Here is a 20,969-nt window from a genome sequence, read left to right on the forward strand (position 1 = left end):
CCATGCAATTTTTTTTACTGCATATGATTTTCTGACTGAGGTGACAGCTCTATTCTTTGTCAGAGGGGATCAAAGTTGAAAGGCAAATACAGGCGGTCCCCAGGTTACAAACAAGATAGGGACTGTAGGTTTGTTCTTAAGTTGAATTTGTTTGTAAGTAGGAACAGGTAAATTTTTTAAAGGTAGCTCCATCCTAAAGAAAACATTTTAAGCTTTTTGGATAGCATAGGGAAGGGGTAACACCCCTGTACCATTTGTTTTGCTGTCTGTACCCCTGTTCAGCAGATTTAACCTCACTTTCTGTCTCTATGACAATTGGATTTTGGAAATTTTGGGTTGTTGTGGAAACAAGGATTGGTGATGGGGTGTCAATGAAGACACCTTTTCCCCATGAGAACTCTTACAGGAGTGAATTTCCCTTCCTAGGGGGAGATTTCCTCTCACTTCCTGTTATCTCCCTCCATTTTTATGTAGGAGTCGTTTGTAAGTCGGATGTTTGTAACCCGGGGACCGCCTATATGAGGGACCTGACGTTGGTGTCCAATCAGAACACATAATAGAGGGCAAGGCTAGACCATGTGTGCCTATTACAAACCCACAAGAGCAGGATCTGTTGATCCAACATATTTAAGATTTAAAATTTAGGAAGATTTGTGGCCAATGGTTAGACTTCACAGGTATTTTTAAGCAATACGTTTTGGATCCTAGATCTGGAATGTGTAGCAGAAGGGAAATTGTGGACAAGATCATCCCTCACTTTTTCATTACATATCCATTACAAATACCTAAAGGGATTTTAAAATTAAACTAGTGTACAAATCTGTCCTAATATCCACTTTTTGTCATTTCTTGGGTTGTCTGGTTCCCTAGAGCACAAGGGGTACAGGAAAAAACAGGAGTGCCAGACACAATGATGTGAGACCATGAAAGTTATGTAATTAGCCAACAGGTTACAGCGGTACCTTTATCGAGGCTTAAAATTGCTGCAATGAGGATGGTCTTAGGTTTAATTGGGTTAACAAAAATTTAAATAATTAAAAAAAGTCACTATAAAAAAAGCAAGATCTAGCAGTTGTTTGCAAAGCAGCTAGTGTCTGCTCTTGGCTTTTTCCATTTGAGGTTAACTCTTCATGGTAACCTCAACATTTGGTCTGGTTCTCGGTTTTCGTACCTGTTGAAATTCACCCAAGGCGCTTTCTAGTTGCCTGTGTCTGGGCTGCCAAACAAACCATGTCGTACACTTCAATATGGTTTATATTTTGACTGGGAGACCAATTTACACTTGGATTCAGAGCCATCCATCTTTTACATGGGGGATGGCTGTGCAGAATCACAAATCAGTTTCTCTGGAGAATTTCAATTGTGTATGTAGCGGCTTTCCCCAGGTTTCGTTTTAGTAAAAGACCTGGGCTACGTGGCCTGACCTGTCCCTTACACAGGGAATCAGCAATGGTCAACTTCTTCTATTTATGCTTCATTTACCACCAACCCCCATTGGCCATATGGAAGTAACTAGTGGCGCTTTTCCACTGCATGGAACCGAACGGTTCGGCTCGCTTTTCCACTGCTGGTACCGCATGGTACGGTGTAGGAACGGTTCGGTACGGTACGGCGGCGCTTTTCCACTGCATGGAACTGAACGGTACGGCTCTCTAAAACAGTACCACCTCGATTGTGGTTCCAAGAGGTACCTTACCGGTACCATATCCCACAATCCTTTGCATGCAGTCACTACTAGCCACTGATTGGTCAGAGAGTCGTTGTTATCCCACCCACTTAACTTTAGTACTACTTTAGTGGAAAAGCAAACCATACCAAACCGTACCGAACCGTTCCAACACCGTACCATGCAGTACCAGCAGTGGAAAAGCAAACCTGGCCAAGAAGGGCCAAGCAGGACCGAGTAGAGCAAAGCCAGCACTTGCAGTGCAAAAGTGCCATAAGTGTCTTGAGGAATACTGCCTCTGCATAACAAATTTATTATAATGAGAACTCAACATTGGTCTCCCTATTCAAAAATAACAAACAATAAATCCCCTGAAAGCCAAATTCTGATTGGCTGCTATAAAGCTTCATAGCTTTTTAGCCATAAAGTCAAAGGCTTGTAAAATACTGATAGAAATGTAATGATCAAATGGGCCTACTCAATCAACACTGCAATATGCTAAAGAGCAGTAAGCTACAGAACCTAAACAAAAGGACACCAGATGCCTCACTTACCTGTTTCCGTGACCTCATCGCTGCCTCCTCTAGTGTTTCTGCAGCTTCAAATTTGCCCTGACGTCTGTAAAGAGCTCCAAGGTTTTTCAGGGTAGTGGTCACTGTGGGACTAAGGATAACGTAACATTAAGTATTTAGAAGGGGGTATGTAGTATTTTTTTTTTTTTTTTTTTAACAGCAACTTCACATTGCAGCAATTAGCTTTAACACATACACGTGAATAAAAAAAGGACACAGGAAAAAATGGTTCCTATATAGTCAGTAGAATTTTTTTTTTGCCAGAGGCTTGGATGAGGTTCTAGCGCATTACAACTGACAGCCAGAGCAGTCAAGAGGTGAAGATACTGGACCAGGTAACCTTCACTCACCTATCAACTTTGCATGCTTTATACCAGCCTCCATACTCTCCGAATGTTCCATCCTTCTGTTTACCCTAAAATAAAAAGATACACAAGAGTAAAGAAATGACATGCTCAAAAATCCAAAACATTGGCATGTTTCAAAAATAAACTCCCATATTTTAACAGCTTCCCGACCGCCTGCCGCAGTTATACTGCGGCAGGGCGGCCCTCCTGCACGAACCGACGTAGCTATACGTCGGTCGCGCGCCTGCAGCTAGGGGACGAGTGCGCCTGCCACCACTCGTCAGAGGGGACTCCGGTGCACGGGGCACCGATTGCCACCTGACACCCGAGATCGCTCCCCGCTGAGAGAGAACGGTCAGCTGTAGTAAACACAGCTGACCGTTCTTCTCTCTGGAATGATCACAGAGCTCCTGTGATCCTTCTATATAGGAACATGGGTCTCTGTGATCATTTCACAAGCCCCGCCTCTAGGTACACATTTAACCCCTTGATCACTTACTGTGTTAACCCCTTCCCTGCCAGTGTCATTATTACAGTAACAGTGCATATTTTTAGCACTGATTACTGTAGTAATGTCACTGGTCCCCCCAAAAGTGGCAAAAAATGTCAGTCAGGGGTCCGATCTGTCCGCCGCAATGTCACAGTCCTGCAACAAAAAAAAAAAACAATTGCAGATCGTCGCCATTAAATGTAAAAATAAATAAATAAATGAATAAAAAAAAAAAACAATAAAAATGACATAAAGCTTTCCCGTAGTTAGTAGACGCGATAATTTTTGTGCAAACTAATCAAAATATGCTTATTGCAATTTTTTTTTACCAAAAATATGTAGCAGAAAACAAATTGGCCTAAACTGTTAAAAAAATTTAGATTTTTTTATTTTTTCTTGGGGAATGTTATATGGCATAAATTGAAAAATATTGTTTTTTTTTTTTTTCCACAGAATTGTCGCTCTTTTTTTGTTTATAGCGCAAAAAATAAAAAAATAGCAGGGGTGATCAAATACCACCAAAAGAAAGCTCTATTTGTGGGGAAAAAAAAGGACATCAATTTTATTTGAGTACAGCGTCGCTCGACCATGCAATTGTCTGTTAAAGTAACGCAGTGGCGAATCGCAAAATATGGCCTGGTCATTAAGGGGGCAAATCCTTTTGGTCCAGAAGTGGTTAAACTATATAATTGCAAAGTTTTTTATTTTATTTATTTATTTTATCTAGGTTTAGAATGGGTCCATAATATGAAAGGAATTGGAACAGACAAGCAATTAAAATTCACACTAACAAGTGCTTTAGAAAGTTGAAATTGCTGCTGTGCTCACATTAGGTTTAAAAAAAAAAAAAAAAAAAGTTTTAATCTTTTCCTAAGGCCAAAATTGCAGTTAGCATCTAATCTGCAAACCTTACTTTGAACTTTTCTCTTTCTTCAGCGTGCATCCAGATAGGTTTGTTCTCATCTGTAAGAGAATAACAATAAAAATGAAGACAAATCCTCTACTGGTGAAGTAGGGGAAGATAAGTACAGCCTGTTCATTTTAAAATCTGTATCTTCTATCTCAAATTGTCACCCTCATAGAAAACAGCAAGAAATCCTCAGAATGGAGAAAAGTAAAGGCCAATTCGCCAAAAAGTACTGCCAGAGTGGGACCAGCAGACTGACAAACCAAAACAGAAGGTAAAGATTTACGTACTATACTCTGGGATAAAAAAAAAAACATTTTCTGAAAAGAATAAAATGGTAGTAGTTGCAATTTATTTATTTTTTTTAATCTCACATGTGTGCTACAGTTTATCAAATACGTATTTTCAGTAAGAAAGACCATCAAACTAATATTAGTGCACAAACATAATACCCAATTTGTTGGTAAAATAGAAAGGATCAGACCCCGTTCACATAGGGGCGACGCTACTTGCCGGGGCGACCTCGGAGCGGCATGCACGGACTTCATATCATTGAAGTCTATGCAGGTCGCCCCAAAGTAGTACAGGACCCTTTTTCCAAGTCGGAGCGACTTGTGTCGCTCCTATTAGAACGGGTCCTGTGCTAATCTATGGGCAGGCGACCTGTCAGGTGACCAGGTCGCCTGACAGGTCGCCCCAGTGTGAACGGGCTCTCAGACTACACCAAGTAAATGGAAAACAAATATGTCAAGCCTTAAAAGGAAAAGTTAACTTTTTTGAGAAAAAATAATAAATGCACATTTTTTTGCAGGTAAAAAAAAAAAAGTGTATTTATTATCTTTTGCTGCAGGAGCCTGTAAAGCATTGCATCAGTGATCAGAAGATTGCTGATGCCATGCAGGTCATCTGCAGACCTGTCAGGGTATCTGCTTCTTCATGCATGCTGACAGGAAGCATGAATGAACACAGCGCCATAGTAGTTCATTGAAAACTAAAAGCCAACAGCCGCACAGGCTGCCGCACCTTGTAGTTTTCCACTCACAGAGCACTGTGAATAAGTGATGTGGTCGGGTGGACGCAGCACCGCACGGCCACATATTTTTTTAATTAAATTAGGACAGCTAGCGGGTGGAGAAGAACCCATAGAGGTGTGGGGGGCTGGTGCATTCATAACATGTTACATGTTCCACTCCTAATATGGTTGTAACATGGTATGAAAGGTGAACGTATCCTTCAAAATTACACGGGCCTGAGAAACTAAGAAACAAAAATACCCAGAAATGTACAAAGGCAATTCTTTAAAAGGCTTTAAAGGCTCAAAAACTTAGATATACAGTGAAGATGGCCCTAGAATTATTACTAGTACTCCAGCGTGTATAGTAGCACCTAACATGTGTGGAGCAATAATTGCTTTTATTAGCATGCGCACCTGATGTGCATATTTGCATTTATATGTGACGGGGGGCTTTGCAGCCACCTCAATTACATCTGCTACAAAGCAAACAACTTAGGCCTCTTTCACACTTGTGCGACTTAAAAGTCGCACGATATTACTGCCGCGATTTTGACTGGGCTTGGAGCAATGCCTGTGTCTTTGGACCTCAAAACGCATTAAAATCGGCCAAAGTAGTGCAGGGACTACTTTGAAGTCGGTGCGACTTCAAGTCTCACAGATATGAACGGTATGGAAATAATGGAGAACGACTTGTCGCGATTTTGCAGTCCCAAATCGCAGGACAAGTTGCACAAGTGTGAAAGGGGCCTTACTGTAAAAAGGTAAACAAATTAATGGCTGCTATAGATGATTGTTGGCAGAAGCTAAAGGGTTAATAGGATGCTACAAATGGCTGTTAATGTGCTATAATGAATACATGCTTCTCAAAGGTTACTGTAGTTACATTAACAATTTGTATTTCTATAAGTTACTAGAAGATATTATGTAAAAGTGTATTTTATTTAAAAAAAATAAATAAATAAAAAAAAGATATACATTAATTACATTTCTGCAATACATGCATAGATGTCTCTGTCATGTTTTATCTTTTTATAATGGCTGCAAATACCAAACAAATAGCCCTAGCCAGTTCTCCCCTGCTAGCCCTCAAAACTCTGTGTGGTATTCTATAATCTAACACTGAATAATAAGGCAGAGCTGATAAACACTGCTTGAGTACAGTAGAAGCAACATTAGATCACATCATTTTGCATAAGCACCCCAGGGAATACAATTATATATATATATATATATATATAAAAGCAGATTACAGTTTTGTCTTGAGCCATGGTTCAATTTAAAGGTTAAAGCCGACTTCTTCCCCCCCATCCCTATTCTATAAACCTGTATACCTTAATGAGGGTGAAAATAATAGTTTTTCAGGCAGACTTGATCAGACCCTCCATTCACCCCTATTGAGCGGCGGATTTCAGCGATGACATGTCCACTGACACCCGCCGCTATCCGATCCGATCCTGTCCGTCACACCAGATGGACGATGACCCCATTTCCCATCTGTCTGGAGGATCTGATCGGATGAAAACAGACAGGTGGTCTGTTTTCATCCCATCTCACCATAGAGGAGAGCGGGAGTCTGATAGGTACATCTCTGCACAGTGAACAGAGACGGACTTGTCATCCGCCTGCTCAGCAGGGATCAGCAGATCGATCCCTGCCAAGCAAATGGATTCCATCAAACGGATCCGCCCTGTGTGAATGGGCCCTATGATGAGCATCTCTCACATGCACCAAGGAACACACAGACAGGCATCTGTTGGAGGAAAAAAACTCTTCCCCAAGATCTGCGCAATACTGTGAGATCTTTTAGGTACAGGATTTCCCTGAAGGCAATGATGTTGCTGCCTTCCCAGGGGGCAGCCAGGGCTACGTCATCGCTGGCTTCAGAGAAACCAGGAAGCAGAAGAGAAAAAGGGGAAGTAAAAAAGAAAAAATAAAAGCATAAACATAGCTAATTTCACATCAGCATGCAGAGATAAAGGCTGATGTAAAAGTTAGGGAATGGTCCACTTTGATGGTATTCCAGAATCTGTCATTTTTCAGATACTATACAATCCAGCTGAAGTCCATGATGACATTTTCCAAAATAGTTTAAACTAGACAAATTTTATTAGCTTGTATATTTTTTTTATAACCCAAACTCTCACCATCGACTGATCCAAACTCCCTTTCATGTGCCCTCGTCAAGATTTCTTTGTACAAAGTCTCAGCTTGCTTGAACTTGCCTTGTTTCAGATAGCAAGAAGCCTGGAACACAGAGGTAATTATTAGTTATACTTCAGAAGGAAAAGTCACACAGAATGGGAAAATGAAAAGAAATAGCTTGAAAATTTGAAAATTAGAATTAAGCTTTAGGAGCAATCATTTTAATGATCTGGATGCACGTCTTCTATTATTAACCACCTACTAACAGTGCTCTGTACATTTACTGCTACAGTGTGGGCCAGCTGCACAGAATTACTTTTATACATGTGATTCTGCATTTCCTGGAAGAGAGCAACCATGTGCACCTGCCTGGCTGTGCTGTGATTTGTCACAGCACATGGCGATCACTACGTCCCAGTCAGTAATTGATAGCAGGCACCCAGCGATCTGCTCTGATCTTCCCCAAACACAGCTCTCATATGGTAAACACAAAGCTCTGTTCAGTGACTGAAATCTATTGTTTTTTTCATTTCCACAACTAGATCCCCAGTAAAAGCAGCACACAGTACACACAAACACTTATTAGACACATATTTCACGCCTTGATCGGCCTAGATGTTAACCCCTTCCTGCCCAGTGTCATTCGTACAATGATGGTGCATATTGGCACTAGGGGTGCACCGATCCGACTTTTTTTGTCCCGATACCGATACCTGGCATTGTGTATCTGCCGATACCGAACTACACACAAAGCATGCGGCTGCAGTACAGAGCAAAGCCGCTGCTTCATGTGTACGGCTCCTCCATTCACAGGTGGAGTGCATCTGATATCACTCCGCCTGTGAGCCGGACCTATACAGGAAGTAGCGGCTCCCATCCCATACTACAAGTACACCAAGGGATGGCAGAGCCAGGACTCCGCAAAACCGGATCGGCCCGTGGATCGATTAATTTTACCGATCCCCCTGATCCAGCTATTGTGGCAGTATCAGCACCGATATCCGATCCTAATATCGGAACGGTGCATCCCTAATTGGCACTGATTACTGTAATAATGTCGCTGGTGATGTCATTTGCAGTTAGTTCCCACCAATTGTCAGTTTGCCTTCCATTACACTACAAGTCGTTGATCACCACTATTACCACTATAAAAATTTCAGTATATACCCCATAGTTTGTGGATGCTATGACTTTTAAACCAATCAATACATTTTTTGGTATTTGTTTTTTATTTTAGAAAGTAAACTTTGTTTTATTTTTTTTCCAAAATGGTCAGTCTTTTTTCATTTAAATAATAAAAAATTAATAAAACGCAGAGGTGATAAAATACCACCCAACGAAAGCTCTATTTGTGTGAAAAATAAGGATATAAATTTAGTTTGCGTACAGCATTGCATGACCGTGCAATTTTCAGTTAAAATAGCGCAGCGCCGCAAAGCAAAAAAATGGCCTGGTTAGGAAGGGGGTAAAACCTTCCGGTGGTGAAGGGGTTAAAGAGGCGTGAAAAGTTATTTGAAGGATTGAAATATCTAAAGATAAAATAATAAACTAAAAGGATGTTATTTTGTTTAAAAATAAAAAAATGCACATCATATTGCAGGTAAAAAAAATAAAAAAAAAATTGGATTTTTGACTTACCGTAAAATCTATTTCTCTGATGTTCATTGACGGACACCGCTCCTGATTTTTCTTAACCATTGGGTTATACTGCCCCCTACAGGAGTAGGACACTAGGCAGGAAAAAGCTTAACTATGCCTATGGGCAGTCCCAGGGGGTATACACCCACACTCAGCTATAGGCACTCAGTTTTGTTACAAGCAGTGTCAGAAGAAAAGCCAACTCCACAGAGGGGTGGGTGCTGTGTCCTTCAATGAACATCAGAGAAATAGATTTTACGGTAAGTCAAAAATCAAATTTTCTCTTTTATTCACTAACGGACACAGCTCCTGATTCTTCTTAACCATTGGGATGTCCCAAAGCAGTGTCAAACATGAGGGGTGGGAAAACAGAAGAAAAAAAATTCCAAGGCTAACCATAGCCAACCAGGTAACATGGAGCTCAACCAAAACAGCTGGAGCTCACCTGAAAAAAACATTACACCCTCAAAGAGGACCAGGTCCTCTAAACCGCAGCCTGCAAAAACTTGCAGCCAAAAAAAGCATCCACAGATGCCAACACATCCAATTTATAGAACTTTGTAAAAGTGGGCACCGACGACCAGATGGCCGCCTTGCAAACCTGCATCACTGATGCCTGATGATGGAATGCCCAGGAGGCACTAAGTGCCCGAATAGGGTGTGGCTTAACAGGGAAGAGAGGAACCTGACCCCTAATTGAATAGACCTGAATCCCTGTCTGTCTGATCCATATGGGAATGGTCACAGCAGAAACGGCCAACCCTTTTCAAGGCCCAACTGTAAGTACAAATAGTCATTCTGACTTCCTAAAAGACTCCGTAGCTGCCAGGTACACCCTGATTGCCCGAACCACATCTAGGGAATGCAGAGCAATTTCCTTAGGATGTTTAGGCCTGATCCTGCACAGGAGTCTTGGCAAAAGTTAGAGAGAGAAATGCATAAATCAGAAGATACTGACACCAAGGAGCCTAATGAGTCTGCTGCGTCGGCCAGAGGATCCCAACCATGCCACAAACCTCTGTACCTTCCATGGAATGAGTACAGCAGAGAGGTCTGGAATGATCATTCTGTCCACCTTAGAATGCCAGCTACTTCCCGATCCGCCAGGACACTTGTGCCTCCCATGGTGATTGACATAGGCCACTGTCGTGGCATTGTCCGATTTAATTTACACCAGACACCCCTGAAAAAAAATTTCCAATGATCCAAAGTCCGATCACTCGGCATTCCAGTACATTGATCGCTAGTCTTTACTCTTCCCGAGTCCAGAACCCCTGAGCACAAGCTGTGCTGAGGATGCCTTCCCACCCGGACAGGCTGGGGGGGGGGGGGGGGGGGGGTTGGCTTTCCCTGTCGAAGTGCCGGAGAACGAAACCACCTCTCGAGACTGGAATCTTGTCCCATTTCCCGCAAATCTTTTTCAAGAGATCTCGCGTGAAACTGTGCAAACTGAACTGCCTCGAAGGTAAATGTCATCAGGCCCAGCACTGGCATGCAAGCCCAAAGGGATTACTGTCTGCTCGACAACAGAAGCTGAATTGCCTCCTGTAATTTCTGGAGTTTTTCTGGCTGAAGTCGAATCAAAGTAAATATCCCCTGCGCTCAGAAAGTGCATGTAGGCCAGAGAGACATTGGCTGTACCATAAGCATCAAAGTTCTTGCTGCCCTCTCGGGATGATGGGTATCCACACAAACTGAAAGCAAAAAGACAAGAGAAGGGCGCACCGACCTAGTGCAATACCATAAAATATTTATTGACAAATTGTTAAAACAACATTTATTCTACTCACAAGAGTATGCTATATACAAGCGAAAAAGAGTCCCTTTAGCTATCCAGAGACCAGAGGACCGTGATGCTTGACCGTGATGTTGTTTTAACAATGGTCAATAAATATTTTATGGTATTGCACTTGGTTGGTGCGCCCTTGTCTTGTCTTTTTGAAGTCAAATCCACACAGATAGTCCAGTTTTGTGGAAGACTTCTGAAGGCTCAGAATCCAACTGAACTCCCTCAGAGTTTGCAAAGTAATCTCCAAGGTGTCCATCAAAGCAGTCAGAGACTCTGCTCGCAGAAGACCACCGTCCAGGTACCCCAGTACCGTGATCCCCCGCTGACGCAACAATGCTAGCATCGGGGCCAACACCTGTGGTGCCAAAAAGGGACCGCAGCATCTCCGCCATGTTTAAAATTTCACGCTCTGACACAATCAGTGCATCCACCAGCGCCTTTTCATGCACAGCTAGCAGAGGAAACATCCTCACTGACTGAGCACTCAGGGTGCGTGGACGCAGACCCAGTAGGGTGGCTCGCGTCCACCGCGGCCGAAACAAAATTCAGGATCTGATGGAAAGATGAGGCAGGGGAGGGAGGTGGACGCTATATACCAAGGTCACCCAGAAAAATATAACAAATAAGGGGAGGGCCGCCGACTGCGGTCACGCACGGGGGGGGGGGGGGGGGGGGGGGGGGGAGTCAACCCAGGGTCCACGAATGAACCACCTAGTGGATCCCACAAAAAACAAGGGGGTCACCCTCCGACCCCCTCTATAGGAGGCCCGCACAATAGGAAATAGCCCCCTTAAAAGGGGGCCTCCCGCCATGACACGGACACACAGGAAGGGTATCCCCGATGGTCTCGCAGTGCTAAAAGGGGTAGGTGCCCTTCACAATATTGGCAAAATTGGTGGCCATCAAAAATAAACCGCCCTCACAGCGCCACCCCTTTCAAGGGAGGTGCCAAGCTGGCCAAATGGCCTAGTAGGTCGCAAGCCACAGCCTAAATTGTTGTGACTGCCCAGCCGCCTGGGCGCGAGCCTCAGCGGAGCCGGCCACTCAGGGGTAGCGGAGGGGAGGACGGATGCCCAAATGGAGGGTAGTGGCTTCAGCCATTCTCATTGGGGCCACCCCACGTAGCTCCTGACCAGTAGGCCGCAAAGGCGTGGCCTAAATTTGGGGCCGGATCTGGCCACGTGAGGAGCGGATGCTAAACAATCCGCTCCCCCAGCACAACAACTGCAGCAGGGAGCCCAGAGGACATCCCTGCCCTAGTAACTAACCCCCAGGGTAGCAGGGGAACCCTGCTCAACCCCCCGTTGTGCACCAAGAAAAACCCAGTCAGCAGCAACTCCAACAAGCCCCCCTTAAGAGCGTGTGGCAAAAGCCAGCTCATAAGCTCACCCGGGGGACCCTCATAACCTCATACCAGGAACAGGGTGGGCACCGCTCTATCGGGATGTGGGTGGCTGTCAGCCAGGAGGAATGCTGCGACTCAGGCTGAGGCCAGGTTGTATGGGCCCTCATAAGACGTTTACCTTGCAGGCCAGCCTCTGTCCAGTGGGGCTATGTCGGGGCAGACCGAGCGTGGAGCTAAGGCCTGCGCGTACTCGCTGGCCAGAATGGGAGGGTTCTCTAGATCTAGATTATCCAGTCGGTCGCCCAGTCTGGCAGTTGGAAGATGATTCTCACAGGAACAAAATAACAAAGATGGGAAAAAATACATTTAAAATGGAAAAAAATTGCCAGAACCAGAGATCCCAGCAAGGAACTAGGTCCTTACTCAGGAGCTGTGCCCGTCAATGAACAAAAGAGAAATGTGCATTTATTATTTTTTTTTACACTGCAGCCTGTAGAGCATTGCACCCATGATCTGCAATGCCAGGATCCTGCAGACTCTCAAGTCAGCTGTCTGCCGGTACCTACCATAGGTACAGACCGTTAATGGAGTCTGGAAAGAATCAATGAACTACTAAAGCTCAGCAGCGCCCTTGCAGTTTAATAAGAAGAAAGACAGTACTTGTAGTTAATTCATTCAGGTTTTAAAATTGTGACAGCGGGTGCAGGAAGAGGATCCCTTGCCCGCTGTCACAATGAGGAAATGGAGGGGTGAAACATATACCATATAACAAAGATGAACTTATCCTTTAGCGAAGAGGGATTTCTTTTTAAGGGAGAAGAGGTCCATCACTTTAGGACACTAAAGTGCAAAAAATTGAGGACTTACAGTTTGGTAGGGTTAGAGGGAGGCACTCAGGGGGGTGTGTCCTCAAAAGCTTTGCCAGCATCGAAAAAACACCTGAAGGTACAAGCTTACAACCCACACTCTATAAATACTGTATGATTAGGATAACATTTTTAATAATTTAAATTCGGTTTTAGGGAAACTTCCATGACAGCATTGCCTTACATGATAGACCCAGGCTATCTACTGGGATGGGGAAGAGAATGTAGAAAATGTTTAGTCCTGCCATGCCGTCTTTGTGTTTTCCAAACACAGCTATAAACAGAAATATTAATATTCAAGGATAATTACTATTACTGGATGCTCCATCTCCCAGATCCTATTAAATAGTTTGTCCTGCTAGCATCAACCATTTCCAGTATTTTTTTGGGGTACTGGTAATATGATGGTATTTTGCCAAGCATTGAGAGGTGCCTTTCATGGTTTTCTGCTGTATAATGAATACAACCAAGAGAATCCATGGTATTGAATTTTTGTTAATTTGTTGTTCTGACCCAGCTAGCAGTCTTCCATGTTCATTAGCAAAAAGCCAGTCATCCATAACCTTATCCATAGCAAAAATGTGATCTATGTATTATGAATAAGTGATAACAAAATATGTGGCATTCTGCTACATGACTCTTTAACCACTTTGCGTAAAAGTATATTAACACTCCGTTAAATAATTGAGTTCCTGTGTTTCCAGGAAATGGTACAGTTAATACTACAGCACACAAATATTAAAAACTATTTTATTCTCTCTCTAAAGTTTACCAGGTTGTTCTTGGTTTTTGCCACATTTGGATCGTCTGGCCCCAATTTGGTCTGGTAAATCTCCAATGCTCTCTGGTAATAGTATTCCACTTCCTCATATTTGCCTTGGTTCTGACACAGTAAGGCCAAGTTGTTCAGTTGTTTAGCTACATCTGGGTGGTCCTTACCCAATACCTGCACAGAAGGAAAACAGATCATTAATCTGCCAGTGTAATGCATCTTAATATAATGCTACCATAAATAAAAATAACACCTTGTCAGGAATGCAAAGTTCACAAAATTATTCATGCCTATTTATCACAGTCATGGTGACTGGGACAAGTAGAGAAAGGCAACAATAAAGCCAACACAACTGTTCTATTTCCCACTATACCAATTAGAAATTTAGCATCTGTGAAATTAACTACAATCAAGATCAGACAGAAGTTCTATCCCTGGCCCAGTTTTCAAAGATTGGTTGGGCTTTAAAGCCAAACAGGGCAAAGTCACAGGGTCTCTGGAAAGGGTCCACCAATACTAACCTTACCAGTGTTCCCTCATCACTCCCTTCCTCCATCCCAGCCAGAATTGTAAAGACTGGTGTCAATAACCCTTGGAAGTGGTTACATCATATCTCCAGTCATGTGATAGGAATTCAGCTGATCAGCTGCCACAACCTAGTACTGTCATTGGGGAGGTGGTCACATACTTCTCTATAACCAGAAATACCAGGTATTGTGGATAGCTGTGGACTAGGAAGGAATGACAAGGAAGCACTGGAAAGGCAACTAAATGAGGGTAGCAGTGTTGAAGAGGGGCTTTTCACAGACAATGTCACTGTAGTCAGACACGGCCTCTGAGTGAAATTTTGATAAAATGCAATACCCAAATTATACCCCAATTTTTTTGTAAAATATGAAAACTGATGTTACACCAAGTAAATAGACAACTAACATGTCACGCCACACTTTCAAATTTTGCATGCTTATGGAATGGCGACAAACTACATTACTTAAAAATCGCCATAAGCTACACTTAAATTTTTCTGCAGGTTATCTCACGTGTGGTGCGAACACCACTTACATATGTATGGGCGGTCTACATACAGTGAGGGAAAAATTGGATTTTTGTACTCACCATAAAATCCATTTCTCTGAGTTTGACGGACACAGCGCCCCATAAATCATAACTACTGGGTTATATTGCCTCCTCCAGGAGTAGAACTAGGCAGAACAAAAAACACCTGGCTAAGCCCATGGGCCGTCCTCAGCTTGGTATATAACCCTACTCTCTGCTCTAGGTAATCAGTTTAGTAGCAAGCAGTATTAGTAGTTTTAGAACTCCATAGAAGAGTGGTAATGGGTCGATGAACTCAGGGAAATGGATTTTACGGTAAGTACAAAAATCCCATTTTCACTTACGTTCATCGAAGGACACAGCGCTCTATAAATTATAACTAGTGGGACGTCCAAAAGCAGTGCCAAAAGGAAAATGAGGGGTGGGTAAAATAACCCAAGGCTAAACACAAGTGCCCTTAACCAGGACACAGGTGCCCCGTTCTGAAAAAATGAAAAGTTTAAATATAAACACCCATTAAGAGGGAACAGGCCTTAAACAGCAGCCTGCAAAACTTTGCCGCCAAAAGAAGCAACCGCAGATGTCAAAGTATCTACCTTATAGAATTTTGTGAAGGTTATGCACGGACGACCAGGTGGCCGCCTTGCAAACTTGCGCTATTGATGCCTGTTGACAGAAGGCCCAAAAAGCACTCAAGCCCGAGCAGAATGTGCCATGACAGGGAAAGGTGGAATCTAACCTTTAATGGAATAGGTCTGAGTCACCATCTGTCTGATCCATCTGTAGATGGCAGCTAAAGAAGCACTTTTCTTGGTCTGTCTGTAACCACAAAAAGAGAGTCTGACCTTCGAAAGGACTCAGTCGCTGCCAGATACACCCGAATCGCACGAACCACATCCAAGGTATGCAAAGCAAATTCCTTGGGATGAGCGGGCTTGGGACACATGGAAGGCAACACAATGTCCCCCATTTAAATGGAAGTCAGAGACAACTTTGGGTAGGAATGATGGACAGGGACGAAGAGCCACTTTATCCTTATGGACCACCAAATAGGGACTGCGAAAAGATGCCGCCAATTCCGTTATCCTGTGGGCCGAGGTTATCGCCAAGAAGAATGTCACCTTCTGAGATAACGTAGACAAGGGAATCTCCTGAATATTTTCAAAAATGGAGGCTTCTGGATAACCGATAGCACTAAATTTAAATCCCATGGCAGCAAGAGAGACCGTACAGATGGAGTCACATGTCGAACCCCCTGAATAAAAGGTACGAACTAAAGAGTGCGTGGCTAGGGGTCGCTGAAAGAAGATTGCCCAGGCAGACACCTGGCCCTTGATGGTACTCAAGGCCAACTTCTGATCCACAACCCGTTGAAAGAAAGTGAAGATTTAAGCCACAGAAAAGATTTGAGGATGAGCAACAATCGACTCACACCAAGAAATGTACGCTTTCCACGTACGATGGTATATCATGCTGAAAAACAACTTCCTCACCTTCACCATAGTAGGGATCATTGATCCAGACATACCTCTATCCCTCAGTACCTGGCTTTCAATAGCTAAGCCATTAAAACCAGTGACTGTAAAGCAGGATGGTGGATTAGCCCTTGGGACAACTAGTCTTCTCTGAGAGGAAGCCCCACTGAGCAGAGGAAGATACTGGCCTTACCGTGGCCCTTGGGCGCCTGCGGTGTCTGCCAGAGGAACCAGTGATCTCGCCACGAACTTCTGTATCCTCCTGAGGAGCCAAACCTGCTAAAGGAGCTGCATGTAGGACTATGCAAGCGGAACTGCCTTGAAGGTGGATACCACCAGATTCAGAACCTGTATGCAAATCAGGAGAGAGAACTACCCGTGTGACAGCAGCCAGTGAATCACGGCCTGTAGTTTCTGAAATTTGCCCAGAGGAAGGACCACCCTGGTCAGAATTAAAATAAGACCCAGGTAATTCAACTCCCTGGACAGGTACAGAGGGGACCATAGGTAGTTCAGACATTACCTGAACCTTTGCAGGAATTAAATCCAGAAAAGGAGACTCAGGACCTAAAAATCTTGAAAAGAACAAAAAACTTTGCCTCCCTTTCTGGGTACCCCCAAAATAAATATTTTGTGGATCTCTTTGACGCTCAGAAAAGAAGTCCATGGGGCCAGAAACTAGCGAAGATGTCCCCCCACCCCAATAAAGGGTGAGGGCAAATCTTCATGCTGAAGGGGTCTTGTCTGCTGGTCCGGAGAAGCTAGCTCTAGGTTGACCAGACCAAGGTTGCTTGAAATATCCCAGGGAAAATTTGAAAGATCTATTTCCCAGAAGCACGAAAAGTTTCTATGGGCTGAGGAGAGCCCTCGTCTGTGATGAGGCTCCTTTCCTTGACTGTGGCAGGAAGTTACTCTTCCCTGCCGTGATACCCTTAATGATGTAATCCAGGGTAGCCCCAAACAGGTGATCGCCTTGAAAGGGCAGATCAATGAGAGCTTTCTTAGAGGCTTGGTCTGCAGACCAATTGTTAACCACAAGTTTCTGGCTCCCAGGGAGTGCTCCTAAAGGGAGTGCTCCTAATCTCAATCTGTTACCTGTATAAAAAAATACCTGTCCACAGAAGCAATCAATCAGATTCAAATCTCTGGACCATGGCCAAGACCAAAGAGCTATCCAAGGATGTCAGGCACAAGATTGTAGAGCTAGACAAGGTTGGAATGGGCTACAAGACCATCGACAATTAGCCTGGTAAGAGGGTGACAACAGTTGGTGCAATTATTCGCAAATGGAAAAAACACAAAATAATTGTCAATCTCCCTTGGTCTGGGCTCCATGCAAGATCTCATCTCGTGGAGTTTCAATGGTCATGGGAATCAGCCCAGAACTACACTGGAGAATCTTGTCAATGATTTTAAGGCAGCTGGGACCATATTCACCAAGAAAACAAATTGGTAACACATTATGCCATGAGGGACTGAAATCCTGCAGTGCCCGCAAGGTCCCCCTGCTCAAGAAAGCACCTGTACAGGCCTGTTTGAAGTTTGCTAATGAACATCTGAATGATTCAGAGGAGAACTGGGTGAAAGCATTGTGGTCCGATGAGACCAAAATCAAGCTCTTTGGCATCAACTCGCTGTGTTTTGAGGAGGAGGAATGCTGCCTATGACCTTAAGAACACCATCCCCACCATCAAACATGAAGGTGGAAACATTATGCTTTGGGGGTGTTTTTCTCCTAAGGGGACAGGACAGCTTCACCGCATCAATGGGACAATGGATGGGGCCATGCAACGTCAAATCTTGGATGAGAACCTCCTTCCCTCAGCCAGGACATTGAAACTGGGTCGCGGATGGGTATTTCAGCATGACAATGGCCCAAAACACACGGCCAAGGCAACAAAGGAGTGGCTCAAGAAGAAGCACATTATGGTCCTGGAGGGTCCCAGCCAGTCTCCAGACCTTAATCCCACAGAAAATATGTGAAGGGAGCTGCACAGGGGGAGCCACTCAAACCGATTTCATAAGAAAGCCAGCCTCCAGTTGAAAAAACAAAAAAATGGGGTTATGGTTAATAGCTTTAGCCATAACCCCCGGTAAACCACTTGCAAACCACAATGTATATATATGCATTGCGGTTGGCAAGTAGTTAAATATACAATAATGTAATCATTTGGAAAAGTGATCCCTGCCATTTTACACTCTTTCAATACAAACCATAAGATGCACTCTTTCTGGCACTTATCATACATATGGAATGTGTGCGAGCTGCCTCTTATTGCTGCCAGTATTCTTTGGTCGAAAATAAAAACACTTTCAATTCGCACAGAAATGTCAAAGTCAAAAAAGTTTCAGTTGCTTAGCAGTTCATCAGCTTACCTTTTCCCGAATCTCCAGGGCCCTTTTACATAATGGTTCTGCTTCCTTGTACTTCCCCCTCTTCCCATAGAGCACAGCTAGGTTATTAAGAGTGGCTGCAACCTGCAGAGGATAATGCACAGCTTAATATCCACAGGCTTCAACCAATACATTACCATAACAACAAAGACCAAAGCGTCTCAAAAGGATCAGCGCCTATTGAAAAAAAATGGATTCAGACTGAGAAGAAAGAAGATAGACTGATATCTGCAGAAAGCATAGAGAAGGACAAATGGATTCAGACTGAGAAGAAAGAAGATAGACTGATATCTGCAGAAAACATAGAGAAGGACTGTCTTCTACTCTGAAAGGTTGCAGGTCAGGCAGGACCTCTGTGACATACCTATAAGGTGCAACAACAACAACTAGAAGGCATATTCATAAAACAACTGATTGACAATAGAGTGGTGCAAGGATTACTGAAAAGATATCAAGACTTTTACAGCCCAACTCCAAGATACCCCCCACTTCTTTGCTCCTCTCTGAAGGCACCCTGAACATGCATTTATGTTTTTTTATATACTTACCTTTTCCAGATGTCTTCATACCAGTGATGTGATTCACAGTTTACCTTTTCCTGTCGCCTCTTCTATTAAGGTGGATGGGTCTCAATGATGCAGAAAGTGGACATCAGTGCCACGGTGATCGCCTAACCTTTTAAGAGGATCACCTTTCAGGCACACTCTTACGTTTGACTGCAAGCAGTCGTTCCAATTCATGTCGTTACAAGTCTTCAGGCTGCAAAGTCGGGTTCCTACTTTGCTTGTGCGAGTTGCGCTGTGCTTTCTGAATGGTCCCCCACCGTCTTTTGAGATCAGTGTGTGTCCCAGAGTAGGCAGTAGGGAGAAGGAGGAGGGACCAGACATACTCTTAGATCGCCGTGGTAACCTTACCCAAAAGTAGGAGCCGGTACTTGTCAAAATCAGGTACCCACTCAAACCCAAAAAGCGCTAAATGTTGCAGTGGATGAGGGAGGGTGCAAACAAGTGGAGCTTCCTCTTTTGGGTGGAGCTCCAATTTAAAAAGGTAAAAGCTTTTTGCGTTTATAACCACTTTAAAAGGTAATCATAGACATTACAATCCGATTATACAATCCGATTATACAATCCTTTTACAATCAACTTTAGATTTATCAAAACTGTAATACAAGGACCCATCCAACTATCCAATCAATCTATATTCAATCAGACAGATGTTAGCATAGCTACAGGAAATTTTACAATTAGATTGTAACGTGGTGAGCTTTAGATCAAGAAACATTTTCAGCTCCCTTTAAAATGGATGTGCTGGTTTATGCATTTATTATTGCTACCAACTAGAATTGGCTTAAGCTGGACACACACTATACAATTTTCTTTAGATTTTTTCCTTTAGACTTACCAAAACCATATAATATGAGGTCAGACCTTAACACTTTCAATTTGTATGCAATCAGGCAGGCCCTTGCACTACATAGTTGAAGGAAAAATCCACAGTAAATCTACAATAAAAGTTGTATAGTGTGTATCCAGCTTTAGGCAAAAGCAGTCTTGTCAGCAATCGGTGAAGAACTTGGTACTTCTACGTAGCAATAATGGCCCTTTTCCACTGCAAGTACCGGCTTGGCTCTACTCGGCCCTGTTTGCTTTTCCACTGCTGGTACCGCATGGTACGGTGTTGGAACGGTTCGGTACGGTATGGCTTGCTTTTCCACTAAAGTAGTACTAAAGTTAAGTGGGTGGGATAACAACGATTCTCTGACCAATCGGTGGCTAGTAGTGACTGCATGCAAAGGATTGTGGGATATGGTACCGGGTATGGTACCTCTTGGAACCACAATCGAGGTGGTACTGTTTTTGAGAGCCGTACCGTTCGGTTTCATGCAGTGGAAAAGCGTCGCCGTACCGTACCGAACCATTCCTACACCATACCATGCGGTACCAGCAGTGGAAAAGCACAAAAGCGAGTCGAACCGTTCGGTTCCATGCAGTGGAAAAGCGCCATTAGACACTTTTCGCCAAGGTAAAACACATCTCACAGAACAGTCATAAATCTGGATTATTTTTAAGCCAGCAGGATAGACTTCTACCAATATAAATATTTGTTCTTTATTATGAGGGATCAGGTTTTCTTATTCTACATGATTTACCTGTGAGAGAATTTTTCAAAGTTTACACTATAATCATAAATGTAAAATTAATCAAACTGCTAATTTAATAATAAAAGCAGCAAGTTTTGGTAAAGCAGCAGTTCCTCTATTCCACCTTTTCATAACCTCCATACTAACAAGTCCCTCTGACATGTTATCGTAGTGTGTCTTGCATTTACATCTGGTATTGAAATTAACCTGTCAGCCAATATTAAATGCATCTAAAGTGAAAACTTTTTTGTAACCCTTTGAATCAAGTGCTAACAGACTAGAGCCCCTGTTTGTGTCCCCACTAGAGAGTCACTCTATATATCCTGGTGCCCACTTTCACCGGAAATGAAAGTGA

The 20,969-nt window shown here is 43.4% G+C and overlaps 1 protein-coding gene across 8 annotated transcripts in view; it reads right to left on the reverse strand.

The window, feature by feature from the left end:
* Positions 1–20,969, reverse strand: part of KLC1 (kinesin light chain 1) — a 144,502-nt gene that overhangs the window by 43,958 nt on the left and 79,575 nt on the right. For all 8 annotated transcript variants that reach the window (XM_082275554.1, XM_082275555.1, XM_082275551.1 and 5 more), the window contains exons 7-12: positions 18,457–18,558; positions 13,550–13,723; positions 7,142–7,241; positions 3,989–4,038; positions 2,589–2,653; positions 2,221–2,329 (exon numbers count right to left, since the gene is read on the reverse strand). In XM_082275554.1, the coding sequence (XP_082131680.1) occupies positions 2,221–2,329; positions 2,589–2,653; positions 3,989–4,038; positions 7,142–7,241; positions 13,550–13,723; positions 18,457–18,558 (600 nt within the window). The remainder of the gene's footprint in view (positions 1–2,220; positions 2,330–2,588; positions 2,654–3,988; positions 4,039–7,141; positions 7,242–13,549; positions 13,724–18,456; positions 18,559–20,969) is intronic.

The sequence above is a fragment of the Pelophylax lessonae genome (genome assembly GCF_965119305.1).
Source record: "Pelophylax lessonae genome assembly, chromosome: 13".
Lineage (NCBI taxonomy): Eukaryota > Metazoa > Chordata > Amphibia > Anura > Ranidae > Pelophylax > Pelophylax lessonae.